This window comes from Alosa pseudoharengus, unplaced genomic scaffold (genome assembly GCF_046254945.1).
Source record: "Alosa pseudoharengus isolate Yale_2024_CS ecotype anadromous, Long Island Sound unplaced genomic scaffold, YU_APseudo_1.1 YU_APseudo_1.1_scf_15, whole genome shotgun sequence".
In the NCBI taxonomy this organism is placed as follows: Eukaryota; Metazoa; Chordata; class Actinopteri; order Clupeiformes; family Clupeidae; genus Alosa; species Alosa pseudoharengus.
The window spans coordinates 12,665,394-12,690,052 of NW_027468620.1; the positions used below are offsets into that span (position 1 = coordinate 12,665,394).

At 42.6% G+C, this 24,659-nt stretch overlaps 2 protein-coding genes across 5 annotated transcripts in view; both read right to left on the reverse strand.

Annotated features, from left to right (window-relative positions):
- The window catches only part of col21a1 (collagen, type XXI, alpha 1), a 45,270-nt gene extending 33,473 nt beyond the window's left edge, over positions 1 to 11,797 (reverse strand). The window contains exons 1-5 of one of the 4 annotated variants that reach the window (XM_076285601.1): positions 11,468 to 11,543; positions 9,699 to 9,742; positions 7,914 to 8,044; positions 7,039 to 7,599; positions 5,397 to 5,562 (exon numbers count right to left, since the gene is read on the reverse strand). In XM_076285601.1, the coding sequence (XP_076141716.1) occupies positions 5,397 to 5,562; positions 7,039 to 7,599; positions 7,914 to 8,013 (827 nt within the window). In that variant the 5' untranslated portion in view covers positions 8,014 to 8,044; positions 9,699 to 9,742; positions 11,468 to 11,543. Of the gene's footprint in view, positions 1 to 5,396; positions 5,563 to 7,038; positions 7,600 to 7,913; positions 8,045 to 9,698; positions 9,743 to 11,467 lie in introns of all 4 variants that reach the window. The other 3 variants (XR_012987001.1, XM_076285600.1, XM_076285602.1) reach the window with 3 other exon arrangements.
- Positions 11,798 to 16,460: 4,663 nt separating this feature from the next.
- Positions 16,461 to 24,659, reverse strand: part of LOC143124219 (uncharacterized) — an 18,594-nt gene continuing 10,395 nt past the window's right edge. Inside the window, exons 14-26 of the mRNA XM_076285604.1 lie at positions 24,621 to 24,659; positions 24,219 to 24,272; positions 24,071 to 24,124; positions 23,901 to 23,954; positions 23,603 to 23,674; positions 23,481 to 23,516; positions 20,837 to 20,881; positions 20,702 to 20,734; positions 20,288 to 20,434; positions 19,347 to 19,523; positions 18,279 to 18,369; positions 17,280 to 17,357; positions 16,461 to 16,962 (exon numbers count right to left, since the gene is read on the reverse strand). The exon at positions 24,621 to 24,659 is cut by the window's right edge and continues 6 nt beyond it. Of these exons, the coding sequence (XP_076141719.1) occupies positions 16,664 to 16,962; positions 17,280 to 17,357; positions 18,279 to 18,369; positions 19,347 to 19,523; positions 20,288 to 20,434; positions 20,702 to 20,734; positions 20,837 to 20,881; positions 23,481 to 23,516; positions 23,603 to 23,674; positions 23,901 to 23,954; positions 24,071 to 24,124; positions 24,219 to 24,272; positions 24,621 to 24,659 (1,179 nt within the window). The 3' untranslated portion in view covers positions 16,461 to 16,663. The remainder of the gene's footprint in view (positions 16,963 to 17,279; positions 17,358 to 18,278; positions 18,370 to 19,346; positions 19,524 to 20,287; positions 20,435 to 20,701; positions 20,735 to 20,836; positions 20,882 to 23,480; positions 23,517 to 23,602; positions 23,675 to 23,900; positions 23,955 to 24,070; positions 24,125 to 24,218; positions 24,273 to 24,620) is intronic.

A 24,659-nucleotide genomic window follows, 5' to 3' on the forward strand; every position in this document is an offset into this window, starting at 1 on the left:
AGGATTTACACTGTATTCTTTTTGTTTACTGTAAAGGAGACTGTGCTTGCCTAGTTAAAACATCTCACTGGTGCTCTTTCCTATCATTCAAATTCCAGCCATGCAGAAAAATGGAAGAGTGTGCATGTTTGAGGAGTGCTGAAGAGTGCTATGGAGATTGCATTATTTGCAAAAAAATTAGACAAGATATCCTTTATAGTGTAACAAAAAGAAACATTCTCCAGTGCATCATTACTGCATATGATGCTGAAAGGGAAGTGGACCTAGGACAAATCCTCAGCTATGAACTGATTAATGTCCCTGTACTGTAGCTATTGCAGATAACGATGGTTAATTGTGAAGTGGAAACAAGTCTATCCTCACTCAAGTGCTGTCTAGCAATGTGGAATGTCCAGTAGTGATCACTGCAAAAACGGCTCATTCAACATTGGTAATAGATGCTCAAGATCTAGTTATGTCTTTAGGACACCCATCTGACTGCAGCTCATTTAAGAAGCATGCAGGGAAGTTTGTAAGAAACTTTTGTATTGTTATTTGGTATTTGTTATGCGGTAGCAAATTATGTTAACTATCAAATAAATAGACCTAATGTAGGAATGCACACAGATATTGCAACAGATAATGCGTGTAGGCCTATCTGATTAAGACCTGAGTGGTTGAAACGTACTTATTAAATTACACTGGGAGCAAAGAAGACTATCTTCACTTTTTTCCCCTTTGCAACTGTCAAAGAAATCCCATAAACACGTGAAGGCCTAGGGTAGCCTACATCAGATGGCCTAAAGATTAGGCTCTTCTGCATAGCATTAAGTGATTTGCATGCAGTAATTTGAACACTGACCTTGATCTAGCCCAGGGGTTCCCAAACTTTTCAACCCGCGACCCCCAAAATAACCGTGCCAGAGATTGGCGACCCCCACTATACCTGGATGTGACTCAAAAAATAAAATAAAAAGTGCGCACCGACCATACGCCCTAGGCTTATCCTAACACGGGCTTAACGACAACAAAAAAGAACAGAGCAGTCTGTTATGATTTTACATATAGAAATTTACTATATGATAAAAGCAGAATACCTTAGTCAAAAAATAATACCCATGTAACATGAGTGCACATTATTGCTGTCGTGCAAACTTAACTTTGAAACATTACTTTAATTTCCATTTTAACAGAAGAATATCTCAGTCAGGGTAATATCCACAAACTGTTGTAAACATATGTACATTGTTGCTGCGCAAATGTACATTTTGGCAACTATCTTTCAGCGTAAATCTCATATAATGAGATGGAAGCGCGCTATACGCGGAACTAGGGGTGTAACGGTACACAGAAGTCACGGTTCGGTTTATACCTCGGTTCGGACATCACGGTTCGGTACGAGTTCGGTACAATGGAGGGAAAAGCAAAACAAAAATGCAGAAAGCATTTTTTTTTGTACATGTCTCAGGCTGTACCACCTAGTGTCATACAGTCTCTTCCCTGAGCTATCTGCAACAGCCTGAAGTGTGTAAGATGTAGGCTAAACAGTACAATAAGTACCCAGACTCCATCTGTAACTTGTAAACAAAATAAGACAATCAGCTATAAAACTGAAAATAGGCCTACAGCATCTCTTATTTCTGAAAGTGCAAATTACATAGAAAAATGATTTTTAAAAATCCACTTAAGCAAGACCTTCAACATCTGTGTTTAGTTGTATATGGAGGGGTCTACAATTTGCCTCAATACTTTTTTATTGTGTGTAAAGTAATAATCTAGCCTACTAACTGTGAAAATATCACACTATTTTGCCTTTTTTTTTTAAAACGAAATTGCTCCTTTCATTTCATAAACAGACTACAACTAGAAGTCACGTGACTTTGCCCTTTGACGTTAACTCACCGTAGCATGATTTGTTTATTAGCCTGGTTAGCGTTGTCTACGGAAGCGTATTGCATTCATGCAATAAAAAAAAATGCACCCTGTTTGTTTGAATTAATGACTTAGCACAACCTGTTTTTCTGAGTTGTTGAGTTAACCATCTCATCAATACAGAAAAACAGCCCTGTTTCTCTGAATTAATGAGTTATTCTGATTTTCTTAATTAACGAGAAAATTATCTCGTTAATTCAGAAAAACAGTTGTAAAGACGGCCAAGCAAACAGCAACAGAGGTGATGATCAAAATGATCGGTAGCCTATGCAGGCTACATTGTAGGCTAGGCATCACAGCCAACATCCATATAACTAGCTACTGCTAGCTGCTAGCTAAAGCACAAAATACTGAATGCGATTTAGAATCTAGCAGTGTTCTATATGTATGCATCTACACAGACATTCTTTAATAAAACCCAAGTTAAATCGGACTTTTTCAGTTTGCTGCGGAGGGTTTGACAGCCAAACCAAACACCTAAAACAAACATTAAAACACCTAGTCCAGGTATCTATAACTATAAGCTTACCTCATGCAAGTCACAGCTTTGTTTTTCTGAATTAACGAGATAATTTTCTCGTTAATTCAGAGAAACAGGGCTGCTTTTCTGTATTGATGAGATAGTTAACTCAACAATTCAGAAAAACAGGATGTGCTAAGTCATTAATTCAGACAAACAGGGTGCTTTTTTTTTTAATTGCATGAATGCAATACGCTTCCGTACAATACGCTTCCGTAGTTGTCACTTTATTTTACTGTCTATGCACTTAACACTACCAGCTCCTCATGTGAGAAGTTACAAGTTACCCCAACATAAAGGTAATTACCACGCGATTAACATAGCTTTCTGTCATTACGAAATTATTTAATTTAAGCCATAGGTTTTGGCCCTATTTGTATCCAAAGGCTGCTGAAGCGCAGGGTAAGTTGTTTTTTCCCCTCGTTTCAGTGATTGGTAGCCTACATCATCTGGGTGATGGCTTCGAATATGTGTAGCATTTTTTCCACTCACATACCCAACAACTGCTGAACAACGCCGACACACAGTTTCATCTTATCCACCACTCTTTCGCCTGTACTAACGTTACTGTAACTGAAGTTCTCAAACTTGCGATCTTAAAGAGACCAGAGGATCCTCTAACTCTTGTGGGTCTAACCTTAGTGCTGCTAATGACTGACGGACTCGACCGACGACCTGACAAAAAAAAACATAGGCGCCAATCAGAGCTTCAGAGCTAGGGCGAGGCTACAGATCATCCTCCACATTTAGATGCGATCTGTATTTGTTTTTAATATGTCAGTGCAGAGAAAGTCTTTTCGCACAGCTATGTGGAGCCAAACGGCGTCAGTACGTCCATTGCGGCCTTCAATAGCTGTGGATATTCCCTCTCGACTGAAATCCAGAACTCAGCAAGCGTCTTGGAATTAAAATCTGTCTTTAAAGTGCGGTCAAGTGACAGCTCTTTTATTTTTCCAAAATGTATTTGATTTATGGAAATCATTTCGCGACCAGGGGGGTCCCGACCCCCACTTTGGGAACCCATGATCTAGCCTACTTTGGCTATTTAAAGGTAATTTATTGCCAAAACGCCACACAATATAAATGAGCTATAACAAACAATAAAGGACTTAATCACGCACAAACTACTTTTTAACTGACTACAAAAATAATAATTATGTAGGAAGTTTAGAAGTTTAAAACCCAGAATTGACCAAAAGTGCACCAAATTCAACACAAATGACTCCATACACTTGGAGGAGGCCTGCGTCCTTTCTTTTCCAGATATTTTATGATTTGGATATCGTTTCAGTATCGAGTATCAAGATATTTATGGCAGGTATTGTATCGAAGTCATAATTTTGGTATCATGACCACAGTATGCCAGAGCCCCTCTGTTTTCTAGATGTCGAGGATCGGAGGCTCTACCACCAACAAGTGATGCTGCTCAATGGCATATTAGAAGAGCACATTATCAAGCTCTAGTATGGAGGCAAGCACACATACTAAATCCAGTGTTACTAGAAGTAAAATGTTACTGCTGATGGTAGATGCAGTTCTGCATTAGGCTTATTCCCACTATCTAAGTTCATATTGTACTGTAAGATATATTCATTGAAGGTTATCTGTGCAATTTATTGTGATGAAATACATTAAACACCACATGAGTGACTCACTATGTTAGCAATAAAAATATGGTTGTGTTTTGATTAGAATTTCCGAGTTTATTACATGTTAACTGTAATTATGTTCCCATTAAATACGTTAATAAAATATAGTATGACTTCTTTAATGCTCAAACATGTATTTAGAGAACACTTTTATTTGGTTTTAGTGATTACTTTTGAAATCAACCCAATTTAGGGAAAAATAAGGTAAAAAAATCGATATTTTATGTTAAAATGCTGATTATGCGGCTTAGAACTCAGAATTGAGCTTGGTAAACAAAATATTCAGAATCAGCACCATCAAATTACGTAAGAAGGGTGGTTCACCAACTTTTCCTCAAATTTGCCGTCAGAAGTTCTCTTCTGTGAAGCTGCTCTCCCTCTATTAAAGACACAGCGACAAAGTGGCAGGCTGCCATTCATTTTCAATGGGAGTGGCCGTTTGCCAGCGACAAGCGACGAACTGCCACAAGCAAGGCAGGGCCAAAATAGACAAGAAGTTTATTTTATGCAAATGCTATGCAACAAAGCGACTGCCAATCGGAATGAAGGAGACATGACGTTCGTTGCTTGAAAAGTTAACTCGAAAACTTTATCCAAGATGGTGGAGCTAACATATCGAAGGCAGTATTTCTGTACTAACTAAGATTAGGGTTTGTGGCCTTATATTTTGCAATATGTAATGAGAAATATGAACTTGTAAATCTAAAAAGTTAGGTTTTGTAACAAAAAAATACATCTGAAGTAATGTACGAGAAACTGTCAGCCACCTTGCACATAGAAATCGGTGGCCATCAATCACCCGCGAAGCACAGCCTTGGTTGCAGCCCACTCAACGGCAAGTTGGTGCCGCTTGTCACTGTCTTTTCTCTTTTATCTCTGTAGCTAATGTGACTGAGGGATGAGAGCATGTCCGTGAGTCCCCATGTTCATCCCTCCAGAGTGTAGCGCAGTAGCTGTTGGAACTAGCAACTCAAACTAGGTAAAACGCAGTGGGGTTGTTTTCATACCGACAGTACTCGGTGATCTCGAGAAACAGATCTATGTGAAAAATAATGCGTATTTCTCCTTTAATTGACTTGGTCCAAGGTTGCTTTTAAACATAACCATAATTGAAAATCCAGTCAAGTAAACAATTTTTTGAAATTCACTTTCATAGAAGTTTATTTGATATTATTATTATTATTATTATTATTATTATTATTATAGTATTCAAATCATATTATTGTATATTATATGGTGCAATGGATTTATTGATATGTCAGATAGACCTTATTAATTCTCAGTTGACAAGATATGTGGGTGTTAACTAGGCTTACTTGGTGCTGTCGCTTAAGTCGACTCTGGGTGTTACTTCATAGGCTTTTTTGCCGTAGTAAGATCCTTGTGTCTTTTTCAGCTTTTTGGCCACGGACAGGTGCAGCAGAATGTCAAATCCCTTCTCGTCCCGGGAGTCTACTTGGATTTTATTTGGGCAGACAGTCTCTGAAAGGGAGGAAGGCAAAGGCTCGGAGGTTAAATATCTATTCACTTGCCTATCTATTCATCTAGACATAGAACATTACTGTATATCTAGTATTTCAGCTCAGCAATGCACTCCTTTCAAATGAACCTGAATGCATTTTCAGATTCATCCATTCATCCAACTCATTTGAAGTCTTTTTTGGGGATTGAGGTCTTGGCAACTACTATTTCTGCTACCTGAATAGGTTATTCTTTTGTGTCTACCTTATGAATTAAAATGACTAAACTGAACTCCGTTTTACTAAATGGGGTATGAGACTCAGGCATATTGTGGTCGTAGCCAAGGCTGTGTGGTCAGCACATAAAGTGATGAAAGGGTTAAGCATGTATGGAATGCAACTGTTGATTTCATTTGGCCTCGGACTGAACTGAAGAATTTGTAGTAAAAAGCCTTGGCATGGTTACCTGGACATTGTGCAAATATGCAGTCGGTCTAAAGAACATCTCTCTCTTTTAAAAAAGAGACAAAAAGGGACCATCACTAGCAAAATATATCTTAATCGTGGGCTTTGCCTGGATCCTGCAAAGTATTTTGGGTTAACACGTTTCTCTGGAGTCCAAATAAAATGTTATGCTAGTCACATTTTCCAACCTAATGGCAATATTGTTTCTCAGTTTTTATATTGTTTCTTTACAAGTCCTCAAAGACTTTCCTGGCTAATATGGCAGCCTACACCAAATCAAAATGACTTAGGATAAGATGTTTTTCCTGACAGTGTTTGTAAACCACCCAATGGTTGGTCAGTTTCCTTATTTGGTTGACAAAAAACATCTGCTACTGTTTTGCAGAGAACTGTTTTATGTTCTGCAGCATTTTCAGTCTATTGTATTGTACGTTTAGGTGCAAGAACGGCCTGGTCAAAGAGATTGAGATGATTGTTTCCTGTACTCGCATGAAGAATCACTATACTCTATCCAGTACAGTACAGTACAACTCTGACAGGATGTTTACAATGTCGGCACAACTGTAAGCTTGGTCAACGTGGAGGTACTAACGTGTGGAATTACTATGCTTTGTTGACAACCCAATTTCTGGAAGAGACCAAGCTATATGGAAGATCATGGTCATTTCACGCTCCAGGGTTATTTACAGCCTGTGATATGGGCACAGAGTACTCGAATGTTCTGCTGCGTAAATCAGCCCCTGATCTTTCATGTGAAGTGGGAGGCACCAAACGATCCGTGCAGCTCGCACTCTCTTGGCCACAATGCAAATCTGTCCTCTAGTGAGGCCTCCAGGTAAACATGCGGAGGGGCAACAACAGCACTTCCTCTCCGGTGAGAGCCAGGCCTATAAACCTGGCTATTTTTAAAAAACACATATTTTTTATGGACTACATTTACTTACAATTTACAACGATTTGACAGGTTTAGGTCCAAAACGGACATAGTTCAACCCAGGGAACTTCAAAATGTATTAATCACAAACATACGTACCTTCACACAGCTTCTGCCTTATGGTTTCACGGATCTTGGAGATGGCTTTGTAGTCTTCGACAGAAAAAACATAAGTGCGCGACGGCTTGTTGGCAATGGCCCTTAGCTCTGCTTCCTCTATTGCTGACCCCACACCGATCGCAAAGATAATTATCCCCTTTTTCCTTGCGGCCTCGGCGGCAGCCAATACCTCGTCTTGTGATTTCCCGTCCGTCAGCACCACAGCGATTTTTGCCATGCCATGTGGACCACGTTCAGAGAGGGCGAACAATTTGTCAGTGGCAAATTTAATAGCCTTTCCCGTTCTGGTGTTTCCGCCCAAGTAATTGATGTCGTCCATTGCTTTCAGGAGGGCTTTGCTGGAGTAATGCTTGCCCAGAGGTATCTCCAAGAGTGGGTCATCGCTGTACTGGACCACTCCGACCTGGGTGAACTTCTGGCCAATGTTGAAGCTGGAAGTGATGTTCATCAGCCATTTCTTAACAATCTCAAAGTTTACATCATCCACGCTCCATGATCCGTCTACTATAAAAACCAGATCGCTCTGGGAAGTTCTACAACCTGCAGAAGAGAAGTGGGAATATTGCTACTTAACAACCAGATGGTTCACAATATGGAGGTATAATGTGAAGTAAACTAACTAATCAATTCTAAATTAGCCCAAACTTGCCAGCTATTTGGAGTAAGAAGTAAGTTAGTTTTACTATTCCTATAGTTTGCATAAACAAAATCAATGGAATGTTGGACTTAGCAAATGATATTGGTATGGAAAGCCACAGTGAAGTTTCAGTAAACCTCAATGTTATAAGACAATGGTCACCATGCAAATGGAGATATGCAACATACTGTGATGAAGATGTGAGAAGCACGCTTACTCAATCTCATGTCCTCATCCTGTGCTGAACAAAACAAGTGAAGGAGCAAGAAGTAAAGACACCACAAGACATAATGCATGGACCTTGTTTTGTAACCCATGATCCGCAAGAACCAAGCTCCAGTTTTGCACCTGAAGAAAAAAATGAAAATAAGACGTGCATTGCTCAGATGCCTTCACATGAACATCTTCAGTTGGATGCTAAGGTACAGATCAGATGTCATGTACTGTTATTACTTCTCCAGCATGCATGCATTTCGTGTTTGTGTACAATAGACTATTTTTAGACAAAAAGAGATAGAGGCTGTTAATAGCATGTTTGGCAAACAAATTATGTGACAGTGTTAAGTCCATGCCAACAAAACTGCAGGCTGACACAAACATTTCAGGCTTAACATGGTAGCAGAGCGTTAGCAGCCAAGAGCCATAAATGGTATGCCGTGTACTTTTGTCAAATTATTTGGAAGCGCGGCCAGATGACTTAGATGACTGTCCTCAGGATTCATTCTCTGTTAGTGTTTAGCTTTGCCTCCCCAAGGTTCTGCGTTTAGACATTATGTCGCGCGTCTGCTAACTATCGGACAACTAATTCTTGTTAATGTCCTCGTGCTGCGCGGAATCTCTCGAATCTCTCCTCTTCAAATGCGGACTGCGTTTCAACTCTGTCTGCTTCGGGGAATTGTGTATTTTATGGAACTTTCCAGCAAGAGGGAGTGAAAAGAACGTAGACATTATAAAAAGACTAAAATAAATGAGTAACAGATATGCTCCACAGACAATGTTTTTTTGTGTGTGTGGAGGTGGGATTGGGGGGGGGGGATGGAGAGAAGGGATGTCGACTGGTTAATCGATCTGTCGAGGCTAACACCTGCCAGCCAGGCAGTTCCTTCGGCGACGGCCTGGGAATGGCCAGCTGGACCGGAACACGGGTCTTACCCCTTGCGCACGTCATTCCGCCGTGCCGCATGTGTGTGTGTTGTCTAGCCTGTAACGTGATCGCGCTTTTCCACTCTTGGACATGGGCTCGAGGCATGCAGCGTCAAACGGCCATGGCGGAGAAGCTGGAACAGGCCACCCACTCCCAGCGCTTACCCAATCAAAACGCTAGGGGAAAGATATCTGGAAGGCGCAGCCATCAGCAGGAGCCAGTCGCCAAGGTCCCCCTATACCCCCCCCCCCCCCCCCCACACACACACACACACACACACACACCAACCATCCCAACCCCCAACTCCAAAACTCGCCTCCAACAATCCCCCAGTTTTTTTGGTTGAATTTCCCCAGAACTGCATATTTCTACATCCCAGCCAGTCCCACATGGAACCCATTTGCAGCGTCAGACAGTGAAGTTCCAGTTCTGGACATTGACCAAACACATGTACTCGTGACAAAAAAAGAAGGCAACTCCGGACCAGAAAAAAAGAGCCTGATTCCGATTTCATGATGTGGCCATGCAACACTACACTCTCCGGAGTAGACCGCATGAAAACGCCATACTGGAGATATACATCCTGTTGCTCTTCTCTCTGATGATGATAAAGATGATGAAGAGGATGATGACGATGGATGGTTATGATCACATGCATGTTTCTGTGCTTCATTTGGTGTCTTTGTTAACTTATGTGTACGTGAGTGAGTTTGTTTGTATGTGTACCATATGTATGTTTGTGCGTGTGTCTGTGTGTGACTGAGTGTGTGTATGGTGTGCATGTGTGTGTGCGTGTCCACTGGTCAGTTCCTTAGTTTGCCATATGGAACTTCTGTGGACCATGACCCTTCCACTGACCTTTAAAGTTATTGGCGTTCTCCAGACACTTTACGGCTCTACACCTAGGTCAAGATGAAGGAAAACAAGGTATAGTAATGTTGCTGGAATGCAATGTGTTAAAACATCCTGCGCTACAATAAAAGCACGGGGGAAAAAACACTAAAAAAAAATCACCACAATGCCGCTTCCCTGGGAATCTTTCCCCCCTTGCACTGAAACATGACATCAAGAATCCCTTTGGAATCCAGTGATGAGTTACTGGTCTTGTTTGTAGTGATACTTATTAAAGATTTATCTAAGTCTGGAGGGTCTTGTCCAGCTGGCTGGGGGGGACAGGAAGTCCTAGCTGAACAGCTGATTCTCCTCACTTCTCCAGATGAGGTGTTGCCGAGAGCATTAACCTTTTTGCCCCTGAGCATTAACCATTTAAGTATCCCCCACCAAAAAACCATCAGTGCAATTCAATATCGCAATTTATGGTTACGTAATCCTCTGTCAAACTTCAATATTTTTTACTTGAAATTTGACAAGAAAGGATACGAAGGGAGGAGCAATTAGGCGCAATGCGCATATGCCTAACGTCATTTTTGACCACTTTTAGCCTTTTCCATGTTTTTGTGGTGAATGATTCTGTTTTGGAAGCCTTCTGTTCCCCCAGATCTGCCTCTTTATTTTTTTGTTTCATGCAGTTTGTACTGAGGCGGTAATTTGATCTCTAAATCAACAACTGCTGTTTTGCATGTTCAATTGGTTTGCCAAGATGAGGGGGAAAGTGAAGTACGGCCAAGATCCTGGGGCACCAAAACAAAGCCAAAACATTATATCACAGAAACCATTGCATTGATTTCAAATAATCCGAACCGTGAACCCAACATTCTACTGTGGACCAAACCATTCCCTTCCCAGAGGGGATTCTACTTGGTGTGTTGCCTTGCAGCTCGCTAATGAGCCAATGCATTATCTCACATCTTCACGCCAAGTGAAGATTGCTCAACAACATGGACTAGTAGGATCCAAAATAAATTCCTTTTTTTTTGCCTTCAAACTCTGTCTCACCTGCGCAAAAAATGTGCACACAAAAAATTGCATCCCTTGCAGAGGAGGTGCCTTACTGTACCTAATCCTCTTGAATTAAAGACATATTCATCTAAGGGAGACGAGCAGATAGTCTGTCAGAGTTAAACCATTCCATTCATTCTTTGAATGTGACAGTGGCACAAACAAGGGACTGATAACTACCCCTAATGTCTTCAGTATGCCTCCACCACGTCTGCAGCTTTTCACTCTGGCAAGCTCCGCTCAATGACCTCTGGAGACTAGCTGATATGAAATGCATGAGGCATAGAATCTGCAGGCTTCCCTCCCCTCTCTCTCTTTCTCTCTCTCCCTATCTGTCTGAAATATGCTGTTTTAATTAAAGGCTCAAACTTCATACTGCTCTCTGACCACTTGCAAAACCAAGATGAACATGAACACTTGCAGAATATGCTAGCTACATTCACAAAACACATGTACAGATCAAGTTCTTCTGAATGCATTTGCATGGGATGACCTGACAGCAGCAGTTAAATGGATGGATTAGGGGTACATGTTATTTCTTTGTTAGCATCTGCTGATGGATGGTTTGATTAATATATTAAGAAGAGGAAGAGAAAGAAGAGGCTGAAATGCTGACAGAAGGCAAGGACACGTGCCCATTGAGCCTAAACACATCCACGCACGCCTGCGGGTTACGGCACGAGGCAAGTTTTTTGCCCTGTGTGTGGCAAAGGGAAAACAGAGGTTACCTGATGCCGAGGTTGGCTGAGGCACGACCCTTTCCTGTAGCAGCTCCCCTGCTCTCACTCCTCATCTCCTCATTGGAGTTCCATAGCGACGACAGGCAGGCTGTGCAGAGTGCAAAGAGAAGGCTGCAGCCGTGCAGATGTTGCTCCAGTGTGAAAGCCTGCCCTCTCCAGTCCCTTTCCAACTCCCAACTATCCCTCTCTCAAAACCTCTCTCTCTTTCTTTCTCTCTCTCTTGCTTGTCCTCTTCACCCTCTCTCAAACCTCTCTCTCTCCCACTCCCTCTCTCAAACCTCTCTCTCTTGCTTGTCCTCACCCTCTCTCAAACCTCTCTCTCTCTCAAACCTCCCTCTTTCTTTCTCTCTTTCTCTTGCTTGTCCTCACCCTCTCTCCACTTTTCTGTCTCACTGCCTCTCCTTCTCTCAACCCTCTCCCCCTTCCTCTCTTAATCTCCCTCTCTTCCCATTTCACTCTTTATCCCTTTCTTTTCTTGAACACTTTCTTTTTCTTCTTCTCTCTCTCTCTCTCTGTCTGTCTGTCTCTCTCAGTTCCACCAGCATAGATCTTTTGGACTGCAGCCACCCTCAATTACAGTGGGTGGAAAGACACACAGATAAGGAAAGCTTAGAAAAAATAATGAAAGAAAGACAACCCCCTTTTTGTCGGAGCTAGAGGAAAATAGTAGTAACGCCGGCAACATCCTTCCAAGCTTTAGGGATTTGGATTGTGTACGATGGTCGGGGCGATTAAACACTATGTGAAGGATTCTGAAAAGGAGTTGCAGATTAGATAGGACAGAATGTTTTTTGAAACGGCCTATTAGACATACTTTAAGTTTAATCTGTTTGTTTTTAACTGGACACTCACCTTTACGCTCCAGCTGTTTAAACTGGACATTTTGTTGTGTTTAGGGTTTGTTAGGCTGTGTGTGGTCCTCTTGAAGAACTCAATAAGCAGCAATCTGTTTCTTGAACAGCATCATTGACTTTGAATGTCAGTTGTGTAATTAACTCATTTAGATGGCTATCAGTGATGACCAACAAAATTGCATTAAAATCGATGAATCATTCCTCCACTCTGGGCTGTCCAAATAATCTCTGTTGGGTAGCATGACATTAACTGATGTAATCTTAAGGAAGGTTGTGAATTATTTTAACCCAGTACACTGTTGATATACTGCTGTTATGCATACTGGAGTTTACTTTTTACAGCTATTCCCAGTCCCTGGGTCTAATCATACATGGCTGTACTGCCTATAGGCCTCCTCTCAGTACAACATTTAAGAGAGCATAGACAGTGACTTGTAGAATTCTGCCAGACACTGAAATAACGTAATGTACACTAAATAGAACAAACCAAGTTTATTTGTCACACCAGTCCAAACGGACAAAGGTATATTGCTCATAGCAGTGGCTCTGGTTTGTAAGAGGCTTGATGAGACTGACATGTGTGGCCTGTTTTAGGAAGTAGAGACTAGCAGCAATATTCTCTACCACCCACATAACCCTTCAACAACTCACATTCTGCCGAATCAGCAACAAGTCCGAACCCACGACTACACACAACAAAGGCTCTGACAGAGAATAGAGCTTTAAAGTGACATGACCTCCTACATTAACACACACTGACTACATGGTGTAGTACGGTGTCGTGGAAGTAGTGATGCTGTGGCTAGAGCCCAAGACAAAATGTCCCCAATAAAGTAGTATCATAAACAGGACAATAAAGTATACCTTACCTTACCTTATACTGCAATACAGTCCTGATTTGGATGTGTCAACATTACTTGTGGTATGTTATAGTAATGTATGATCAGTTTATATTCATGTTATTGTCTGATGCTGTAAACAGTTCCTTTCATGCATGGTCTTTGTTGTTGGTTACACCAAGGATTGTTGATATTTATTAAGTATGGAAGGCATTGAGCCAATAGGGCTCTGACAATGAATTGCTGCTTCTAGACTTGTTTAAAAAAGGAAATGTGCCAGATGTGTGGATGATTGTTGCCATAGTCATTCTACACATTTGATGCCTGATAAACTCCTGGGAGCATAAAAAGTATCAACAGATTCTTGCATGAAATATGAAAGAACATTTGCTGTGAGAGTGTAATAGGCAGACCGGAGCTAAGGGATCACTGCAGCTCGAAGTATGTGAGTGACCAAAGCTTTTAATAGCATTGGCATTGCAGACCATCTTTTTTTTCACCTGAAATGACACAACCCTGTGCTTTTTTTTTCTGTGTCATTTGTAAGCTAGAGCATTTCTTAAAAACACGTAGAAGCTATTAAAAGTTACTAGAACTATTCTAAAAGACTTTTGTGGTGTTCTGCTTGAGTAAGTGAAAAAAAAAAAAGTCCTCAGGCTAATGCCTTGGCCATAAACTGGAGTCTAAAAGCTCCGGCTGGCTCCCTCCATCAGCCCGGGGAGGCTGGAGGACTCCGAGCGCTGTCGTGTAGAGGCCCTCGGTCTGCTGACATGACTCTGGCAGCTCCGCTCCGTTCTTGACGAATGTCTAATCAGAGAGTTGCAGGGCGCTGCGTGATGTGCGCACACAGAGGAGCACCTGGAAAACTGGAAAACCCCCTTGCAGATTTGTGGGGAGTCCTCACAGCGGTAATTGAAATGTAGAGCAGGGACTCCAAAAAAAAAAAAAGACGGGGCATTCCGTTCGGACTTGGGAGACAAATGGCGAGGCCACGGTCCAGGGTTGTTTCCATGTTTCATAATGCTCAAAACAGAAGATGTGTGATTTGCATTACAAGTCATGTTATTGTATGGCCGGATAGCTGAATGCATCCAGCTTGATCATAGACGTATAGACACGGATATGCAAAACCAATCTCAAAACCACAATATTCTGAGGTTATATAAAATATCCTCCATTGGCTTCTGTTATCTCTCGCTAACACTCTCACTTTCAGAGTTTCAAGTGCTAATTTGGTCCCAAATAAGAGTTCATCATGGTTAACCAGAAGCACAATAAAGCTACTTTCTCTTTTTAAGACCGTCTTTTATTAGCCTTACTGTGAACCTCAGCAAAAGCAACAGTCAGTCTTTGTTTTGGCGAAGGATAGTAGTTGAGCTGTAATGGTTTATAATTCCATGCAATAAACGACTATTAGCATGATCACTTGTGTGGTTTGCATCGGGGAGATCTGCTCGAAGTGGTGCTGAGGCAAGCGATTGGGCCGAGGCATCGGGGAAAGAGAGATGGAGCAAAATATTAAGAGTTTCCATGGAAGGAACTGGCTGTAACACACTAGAGACAGAACACCACGGAAAAGGAAGAGAGAGCGCGCGCGCGAGAGAGAGAGACATCCACTGCTATTGGGGGAAGGTGTCATCTGAATTCAAGAGAAAAATGATGACCTCTCAGAAGAGGAACCTGGAGAGAAAGAGAAAGAGAGAGAGAAGGAGAAAGAGAGATGGAGGAAGAGAGGGAGGCCAGGAAACAGGACTGAGAAAAAGAAAGAAAAGAAAAACACCCCTCAGGACTGTGAGTGGGAATGGAATGAGGGGCCTCATGGAGGAGGCCTAATTACACCGGAAGCTCTGGACACAATGGTCAGGTGCAGTAGGCGTCCATGAGCGCGAGTCAGCGAAAGAAACACGAAAATAGCACTCCACTCCAGTGCCATATCCTCAGAGTACCTAACCGTATGCATGCATACTTATGTGTCTTCTCAGGGTAGGTGGGGAGAAGGGAATATACTCTATACAACAGTATGGCAAGAGAAAGAGATTGTGGCACTGTGTATAAAATAATAGATGAAAAATGCACAAAAGAAAATAATTTAATGTTATCAACACAAGGAATGGGCACCAAAATGTAATGTGTGTTTTCCACAAATGAAAGACACTGCATGAAAGATGACATTATTTGGGATGTCACAGGACAGCATACTGTAATTGGGAATTGTGCACCAAAGTGTGAGTTTTGTTTGATGAACGATTTAAAGTTCATGAGTTTTGTTTTCTCATGATTTAAACATGCACAAATGCTAGATTTGTTTGTTGTTTTGTTCAGAGCCCCTTTATGCTTTTCAGAGAAATAGCCCACAGTGATATCCAATCTCTACAATAAATGGAGTGAAGCGTACAGAGACACAAAAGTACAGTAGACCCTAACACAAACATATCGTGATGGTAAATGCTGCAACTGCAATTATTATTCAGTGTAAGGCTATCTCACTTCCACCTAGAGTTCATGTGCAGAGTTCATGTGCACGCGCCAAAGCAGATTCTGACACCCAAAAGCAACAAACATCTCGACTCACATCTGAAATGGTTCCTTTCTCAAATTCAATGTAGCCTTGCCACATTGCAAATTAATTTAATCATCCTTAAGTTTTTTGGTTAAAACAATAGCAGAGTGTCATATACGAACGTGGTAACATGAAACAGAAAGAATATCTTCTTAAAAGCCCCAGGCATACGAAGAAAATGCTGAAATACTGAAATAAGTGACTGTTGAAAGTGGGCAAAGAAAAACCTGTTACCCACACACCCATGCTGGTTTGCAAATTATAGCCTACGTGCCACACTGTGGCTAATATAATACCCTACACCATGTTGTGTGCATAATCTGACACATTTATTGATTGCGTGCTGGGGCAAGCCTTGGGAGGCTATCTGTTTGTGTATCTTGTAACTATGTGTTATAATTAAGTAATTACAACTCATTTATTCCTATCACAATAGATCTGGAATCACATAATTGGAGAGTATTATTACCCTGTAATTATGCTCATGATCCAGCGCTGCTTGAATACAGAACACAGTACAACTCATTCATCATAAGAGACGGTGGAAAAGGTGGCATGGCGAAGCTAGTCATTATTTTCCACATTTTATTACAAAGAACAGCAGTATTCCACGTCAGAAAGAGATGAGTATCACTCAAAATCAAGTTAAATAATCATCCACCTGTCTTCGTCAAAGCTCCTCTGTTGTTTTCCCTTCCTGATGTTAAAGACTGATTGGTGAACAAGACTAAAGTCTAGTGGGTCTGTTTCAGTCTTTCTCAATACAATTTTGGCTCATATATTTACATATTTAATCATTTTAAATCATGGGCAAATCTCTGTATGAACAGCAAGGTTTTTTTCTCCTCTCTTCCAACCCCACCCTTAAAAGTGACTAAAAGTGACTTTGTTTTGTTTTTGTTTGTTTGTTTCAGTCTTGTTGTTGACAGTTTTAACCGCGCCCTCGGAAGCGACGGGGCGACTGTGGCTGGGGTCGGGGTGCTGGTCGGGCGGGCACGGGTGCAGGCACTTGGGGCTGGGGGTCGCCAATTCCGCTTGCGCCTCCACTTGCGCCTCCGCTTGCGCCTCCACTTGCGCCTGTGCCGAGGTCCGCACAACCAGTGGTCAAGCACACCCCAGGAACGCCGCGCAGGCCAGGATGGCCCCTGAGGCCAGGCCGGCCACCGTGGCCTCTCTCGCCCATCTCTCCCGGACGTCCGTTGAAGGCCCGTCCAAGCCTGCCCCTCTTACCTGGTGGTGTGGATGAAGTATAAACTCTTCATGTACTGGAAGACGTGCGTTGGACACAAATCATACTGTGCTTCCATTGAGCACTAGTCAGTGCTGGCTGTGAGGTTATTACAATCAATGGTGTGGCATTGAATAGTGTGACACAGAATGATTATGATGAAATGTCTGTATTACACTGATATTATATGTACCTTATGTACTTATGTACTTAATGTTGATGTCACTGCTCCACACCAAAGCAACATACAATGAAAGGTGAGTGTCACAAATTGTGGTATGAAAAACATAATGTTGAATAAATAGCGAGATGAAGTTACCCATTGCTCCCTGGTCTCCCTGGTAACCCGGCAAGCCGTAGCCTTTGGCTCCTTTGTCACCCTGATCTCCTGGCTCACCTGGGACACAGAGAGGCTTTTACTGTGATGCTTAACGACCCCCACGCTGGACTGGCATGCCCTGGGGAGGAGGCTGGTACACGGGAACGTGCTGTTCGACGTGATTAACGACCATGTGTGTTACTGAGATCATCGGCGAATAAATGTATAAAACGCCTTGTAAATACTCTTCAATTTCACTGGCTTGGCGGAGGGACTGTACTATACATGTGACATCATGGCGGATCAAATAGCAATACATTGAGATGGTCTGCCTGTAGAGAGAACCCCTGTAGTGGTAAATGATCCATATACCACTGAGATTATAGCAATGCAAACAAAACCTTGGGTTTCCAGTACCTACTTAAGAGTATTTATGACACATTTTAGGGTTTAGTAAAGTAAATCCCTAATCCTAAACATTTGTGGGTACTCTACCACCTGCTTAGATCTACAGTGTCTTCATTCATATTTAACTTTAATTGCTGAGTACGTAGTCCTTAAGCACGCTTAATACAATCTACTTAAGAATAAATTACACTATTTATATATCAAGTAAGCACATACTATAACACACTACTTAGTCTAAACACAACTCTCATCATAACTTGAAGCCTAAGTACATCTTGCAATATGTGTGAGAAGTACATGGTTCACGTCAATTAGTTCTGTTCTGTACATGGATATTCATTTATTGTTAAATCTACACCTTCATCTGCTCTTGGATATCATGTTTGTTATCACAAGTCCTCGACTGTGCAGTTATGTCAGCTCATCTGAGAATATTTGAATGTAGAGACGGTTGCATTTATGCAATAATTACTATTTATGAGTAAACCTCAGTTCCACCTATCCAGTGTTAATGACTAACATTACTGATTGCAGATGGGTATTCAGTGACTATGAGGCCATATAGAGTATGATCTATATGATGACCCTTACCTCGCAATCCGGGTTTGCCAGGGTCACCTGCCTCTCCATAGAATCCTTCTTGTCCCACTTCGCCATCAACACCATCAGTACCAGGGTCACCCTGCAGTCATATTCAGACCTTTATGTGTGTGCTTTCTACTGCTACATCATGTTAACATACACACTTTTTGCATCTAGCATAAAAAGAAAAAAGTTAACTTTTGTTGAATATTATAATGAGAATGCAAGGTTGGTGGAATTAATTGTAAACAAAGTGTCAATAAACAATGAAATGTACTGTTAAAGTACTGTTAAATAAATAATAATCTCCTAACATTTCAAGTGTAAAGAATTTGACAGGGTTGTGTATACATGGATACTGGTACAATACATGTGGCATTTAAACTAAGCATGACAGTTTTCTCTGAATATTTATTTTTCCTCGACTACATGTCATTATCACTCGAAGGCTTTGGCAGTAAATTTGAATGTCATGCGGTGTCAAGCCAGAGGAACCTGTGGCTGATGGCTATTCCTATCATGTGTTTGCACTTGAGGCCCCATGTACTTTTATCCCCATTAGGGCCACTGGAGAGAGGATGTCTGTGGGGCTTCAAACGAGCCCTTCAAGACAAATGGGGGAACAGGCATTCCACTTCCAACTCAGACGGCTGTCCTCTCCAAGAGTTCTCAACGCAGCGGCAAGTGCCCCGTCTCATCTGTGACTTCTTATTTGTCTTCACGGGGACTCGGAAATTCTGAACTCCTTAATTCCAGGCCGCTCTGCCAAACAGTCCGGTGTTTTTCGCTCGCTCGCAGCCTGTCACAATATCGGCGAAGGATGTAAGTTGGCCCCGCGAGAGGCGAAGATAAATAATGTATAGAGCGTAATCCGGTCCTGTGTTTTATGGCTGCAGGTCCACAAAAGCAATGAAGCCTGAAACACTGCATTTGTGGGCTGCAGAGTGCTCCGCCTGTCAACAGAGACTTAACAGCGTGTGCTGCTTTTGACAGACGCTAACGCACAGTGGCGCACAGCTATACTGTGCATGTTTTTGCCACGGACAAATAGGGTGGGTGGGGGGGCGGGGGACTTACGGATGGTCCGGGGGGTCCCTTCTGTCCGGGGGGTCCGGGGGCACCCATGGGCACGTCTCCGTAGAGAGGACAGACGGCAGCGCATGTCCGCTTCACGGAGTTGGCGAAGGTGGACATCTGCTCGAGGACCACGCGCTTGCAGACCTCGATGACGTGTTGCGCGGGGAGGGTCGGGCCCTGAGAAAGAGAGAGAGAGAGACAGAGAGAGACAGACAGAGAGAGAAAGGGAGGGGGAGAGAGAAAATCATTACCACATACGTAACTGGCTGTGACCCAAGTCTGGGACATGGAACAGAAAACAGTGCACTTAACCCCCAGAGGTAGGCAGGAAAATGGGTGGCAGAGTAATGAACGAGAAACAAACACCGCCAACAATATTTCGCTAGGCTCATTACGGGGTTTACTGCCGTACAAAATGAAAAGCTTTCCTGCGCGTTGCAGAGAGACCAACACTAATGAGAAACCATTTATTAGCATTCTTGACACCAAAATGGTTACCACATATTTAATGTGCCAAGTGCCAGAACGACTGGGTCTCACACGAGCTTTGATGACATATGGGTGTGGGGCTTTAACTATCTGGTAAAATCCGACAGAAAACAAAGAGTGAACATAAGTTCAGGAAGACAAGTCAAAGCACCTTTAGAAGTTCTTTTTGCCACAAATTCTAAGATGAGGATATGCCCTTGTCGACGTTGGTGCACTTAAGAAGAGCTTGAAATGATTTTTATTTAGAACGGCAGTATGTAGCATTTCAATCTGTTTTACCACATGACTCATAGCTTAGTTAAGGTAACACTGGCGAAGATTCCTTTCCATTTCGAATCCCAGTGGTCAATAAAATCTTTATTCCAAACACTTGCGTGGAGTTCTCCCAAAACATGTTACTCAATGGCTTAAACATTGCACAACCCAACCCACCCCGCCAGCTTTGCACTTACAGGTGGTCCTGGTGGGCCCTGAAACCCAACGGGGCCTCCCTCACCCCGGACGCCCTTGTTTCCCACGGGCCCTTTGCGACCGGGCTCCCCGCCGGGACCCCGAACCCCCTGCACTCCCTGGAACCCTGGAGGACCTTGGTCACCAACCTTGAGATAAGAAGTCAAAACACACACAGACACACACACACACACACACACACACACACACATATGCAAACACACACATACACAGTCAGTGTCATTTCCGGTCCCCCAAGACTTTCGGGAGCCTGATCAAGCTCTTGGTAATTAGATTGTGTTCTGCGATGCATGGTGTTGACCTGCTAAATCTATTCATATCGGAATGCTTTGAAACTAGCAGGTTTTGTTTAAATGAAATTAAGGCTTCAATAGAAATATTATGGAATTGCTCACCCATCCTTTAGGACCTTTGCTGCCTTTTTCTCCCTGGGAAAATATAAGTGTATGTTAGGTAATGGTGAAACAATGCACAGAGAAATTATTGAATATAAAATAATATCTTGTCATCACCCAGGAATATTTTCATACCTCTGCACCTTTTACACCTTGGATTCCTCTTATACCTGTATCCCCCTGAAAGAACCATCAATTTATTATTCTAATGCATTTATTTTAATGAAAAATTGATTGAAACACCATTTTACCAACTTACATTTTCTACATGGAATGAATAGTCAGATTCATCCATGTAGGAGTTCAAGACGACATAGCTGTCAGTTTGTGTCGAGAAGATACCCACCCTAAGGCCTAACGGTGGCATGTCCATCAAAGCTCTTTGTCACATTAATTCTTTTTCTCTCAGGCCATCGGAGCGTTCAATCAACATAATCATGCAGTGGCCCTGTCTGTGGACCTGACTGACAGGGAGTGATTAAACAGAAGAGGAAAATGAAAAGGAGCCCATCGTCTCTGCTGACGTTTCAGCTCCTACCATCTCCGCTCCCGCGACTCCGTCCAAACCTCTGGGCGGGAAATCGCTAGCCAACTTTTGCTCTCCAACCGCACTGCTGCCATCGCCCTGCACACTGAGACTTCAGACAGACCAGCAGAGAGACAGCACACAGGCTCACTGATCTGGCACCATCCAGCGACCAAATGGACTAAGCTCCTTCATTCTACCCGAGAAGCCTATACTGCATAGCTACAACGATGGCAGGGATGTATGGTTCATTCCCTAGCAGGATGTCTACTGTAGATCCAATATATACCTACACCATGCTGTGATTTCAATCTAAATGCAAGCACATGTCTATTACAGAGACTCGCCAGAGAACATCAACAGCCTGACTCCAAAAATACTCCCCAGGACAATTTTTCAGGCCTTGAGAAGCTGATAAAAGTTTTTGTATGGAAATCCTTTCCTTCTCTCTCTGTCCTGTGTGCGGTCAGAGCATCCTTTTTCTGGTTCAGTCGGCTGATCAAGAGTGTCAGTGATGAGTCTCAGGCAGGGGTGCAGAGCAGGGGACAGATGAAGATAAGATCCTCTAGTCAAAATCCATCCTCCTCCTCCTCCTCTGAGTTGCAGTATGCTTTATTATGGGGTCTGTGATGTACAGTACTGGACCACAGTGCATCAGTACAGCACACAATAGCTGTGGTCACACCACCCTCTTTACAATTTGTCTGTCACTGTTATAAATGTTAAAACAAACAGAGATGTGGATACTATGATCTCAAAGTAATGTTTGTTCTTTGAGTGTAAAGACTAAATCATTGCTTCAAAGTGCCAGGTTCTCTACTGAAATCCCTTCATTTTAATGATCTAAATGTATTGCACTGCTTGTATCTGAGTAACCAATGATGCATTATCCACCTTAAAACAATTGTTCAGTCACCAGAGGCATTTCATATGATTGGCTTTGGCTCAAATGCCTTTGCTGCAACTCTTCAGTGAAATCTATGTGTGTACAAGACCAGATTTACTTCAAGGCTGAACTCGCTACTTTAGGGTTCCTTCGTTTGTAGCAGAACACTTTGCAATGGCATTTATATGTTCTTGTATGCAAGCCATGTATGTTTCAACAGAGTTTAGACGTATTTAAAAGCTCTGACATGGTGCAAGAGGCTGCTTTTAACTGGCGTCAGAGAATGTATTGAAAAGGATTACCCTACTAATGGAGAACCGTCACTGGACATAGAACAGAGAGGCCTGTGCTTTCAGTCACATACACTCTGTAGTGTGTGACCTGCGTCGGAGCCAGCTGGCTGTCTGAAACGCCGCCTGTGCACTCGGCAGTCCGGGAGGCTGAGATCAGACACGATCGCATTTCAAAAAACACGTCAGGCCTCAAAATCTGGTATCTGCGGCCATGTTCCCACATTCCGTGCCGTATGGACAGATATATGGCATTTCTTTTGGTTCAGCGGCACAACAGCACATCTTCGTTCGATGTGACTTTGAATCCTGTGACTCACCAGATGACACAAGCCTTTCACAAGTGTTTAGATCATTTCGAAGAAAGCAGCCCTGTCGGCTGTCATTGAGGGGCATCTTGAAAACATGAAACGCAGGTGCTTAAGTGGCCTCCAGCGCAAGCAGGAACCAAAGGTCCAGATGTTGAGGCTGGGACTTACCAGGAAATCTAAAAATACCCCCCCCCCCCCCCACACACACACACACACACACACACACACTCCCAACCCCTTTCATTGTAAATAAATCTCTGAGCCCGTCTGGACAGCTCAAAGAATTATTCAATTGTCTGCCTGCTTTGCCTCATAGGAGGCTTACTGTATGTGTGGTTCCCATCTGACAACCGAGAACCGAGGAGGACTATGGAAACCATATGCTGTTACATGATACAGTGCTGTGCTATGCTGACCTTGACATGTGCACCTCCATGGTCATGTATAGACAAAGATAAATGTGAGTCGTGTCTTGGCATTAAATCCTGTGACGAGAATGTTGTGAATACTAGAACAGAGCCACAGGACTCCATGTTTGCAGTCCTCCAACATTACAGTAGAGATCACAGAGGTAGCTACAGCCACGTGGAGAAAGACACACTGCTGAGGTTTATCCTCTGTGAACCACACGGCATTCATTCAGGTGATCAGGTGAGGGATAGACTCAGACTGCTAAATTGCCAGCTGAAAAGCCACCCGCGTAGCATAAATAATCAGGCAATAAAGATTCCATTGGCGGTGCAGTGAAATGTATAAAGTTCATTACCTTAGGGCCTGGGCGTCCAGGTAATCCTATGTGTCCCTGTGGAGGCATGGCATGTTTTAGTGGTTTGGAGAGAATGAACTTGTATTTCAAAGGCCTGTGGAATATTTATCCGGAATGCTCACCGTGGGTCCTGGGGGTCCGATAAATCCGGGCCTTCCTGGCTTCGCCGCCGAGCCCTTGTAACCTCTTGGGCCCTGGAGTGAGTAACATTTTATAAATCTACCTGAAGGCAAAAGTTTATTTTCTCTACACTCTGCTGCGTCTAGGGACAAAGCAGAACTATCCAGCTGATATCTGTGCAAGAGAGGAAATCCTGGGAAACCCGGGAATACTCCTGAAGCCCCATTTTTTACACTGAAACTGATTCAGATAGAAAGACCAATGGAAATGGCCCTTAATGGGCCAGGAAAGAGTACTCACGGTCTGGCCTTGGGGCCCCATGTTCCCAGGAGGTCCCACAGCTCCCTTCTCGCCCTGTTAGAAGTGCCAGTGTATTAGCACTACAACAAGTGTACGGACTGACACTCTATTAAAAAAAAATAGTAACAAATAACAATAAAAATCACAATGAGCATTTCTTATGTACTTACCCGAGTTCCAACCTGTCCACCCCTGCCATCTTTGCCCTGTGGTCCTTGGTATGCCTAAAGGGTGAGAAAAAGAAAAAGCTCTTAGAGTAGAGATTTAGACGTGAGGAGAGAATGTTAGGATAAGACAAAAGAGGAAACTGAAACGTACCTCCACACCAGGACCTCCATCTCTCCCTGGCAAACCAGGATCTCCCACAATTCCCTGCAAACACGAAATGACAACTGATCAAATATATTGGTTACATAAGATCACAATCCCAAGAATGAATCCTGAGACATCACTAAAAGCCGCCACTGTTCATATTCTTTGGCACATGGAGGATGCAATGTATGTGATAATAATTCATAATGAGGGACTGGAAAGGGTTTTTGGCATGATTTATTGCTGCTGTTGTACTAATTGAGTTAAATGGTCTTATTTATGTTGGATTAACTTCCAGTGAAATTGAAAACGTTTTTTGATGTGCAAAATTACTTTGAACTAAATTGACGTTGTATAGATTGGCACATTTGTTAGAAAATGTCAATGTTTCTTTTCAGTCTCACTGACCTTTTCCCCTTGGCTGCCAGGTTTTCCCTTTCTTCCTTG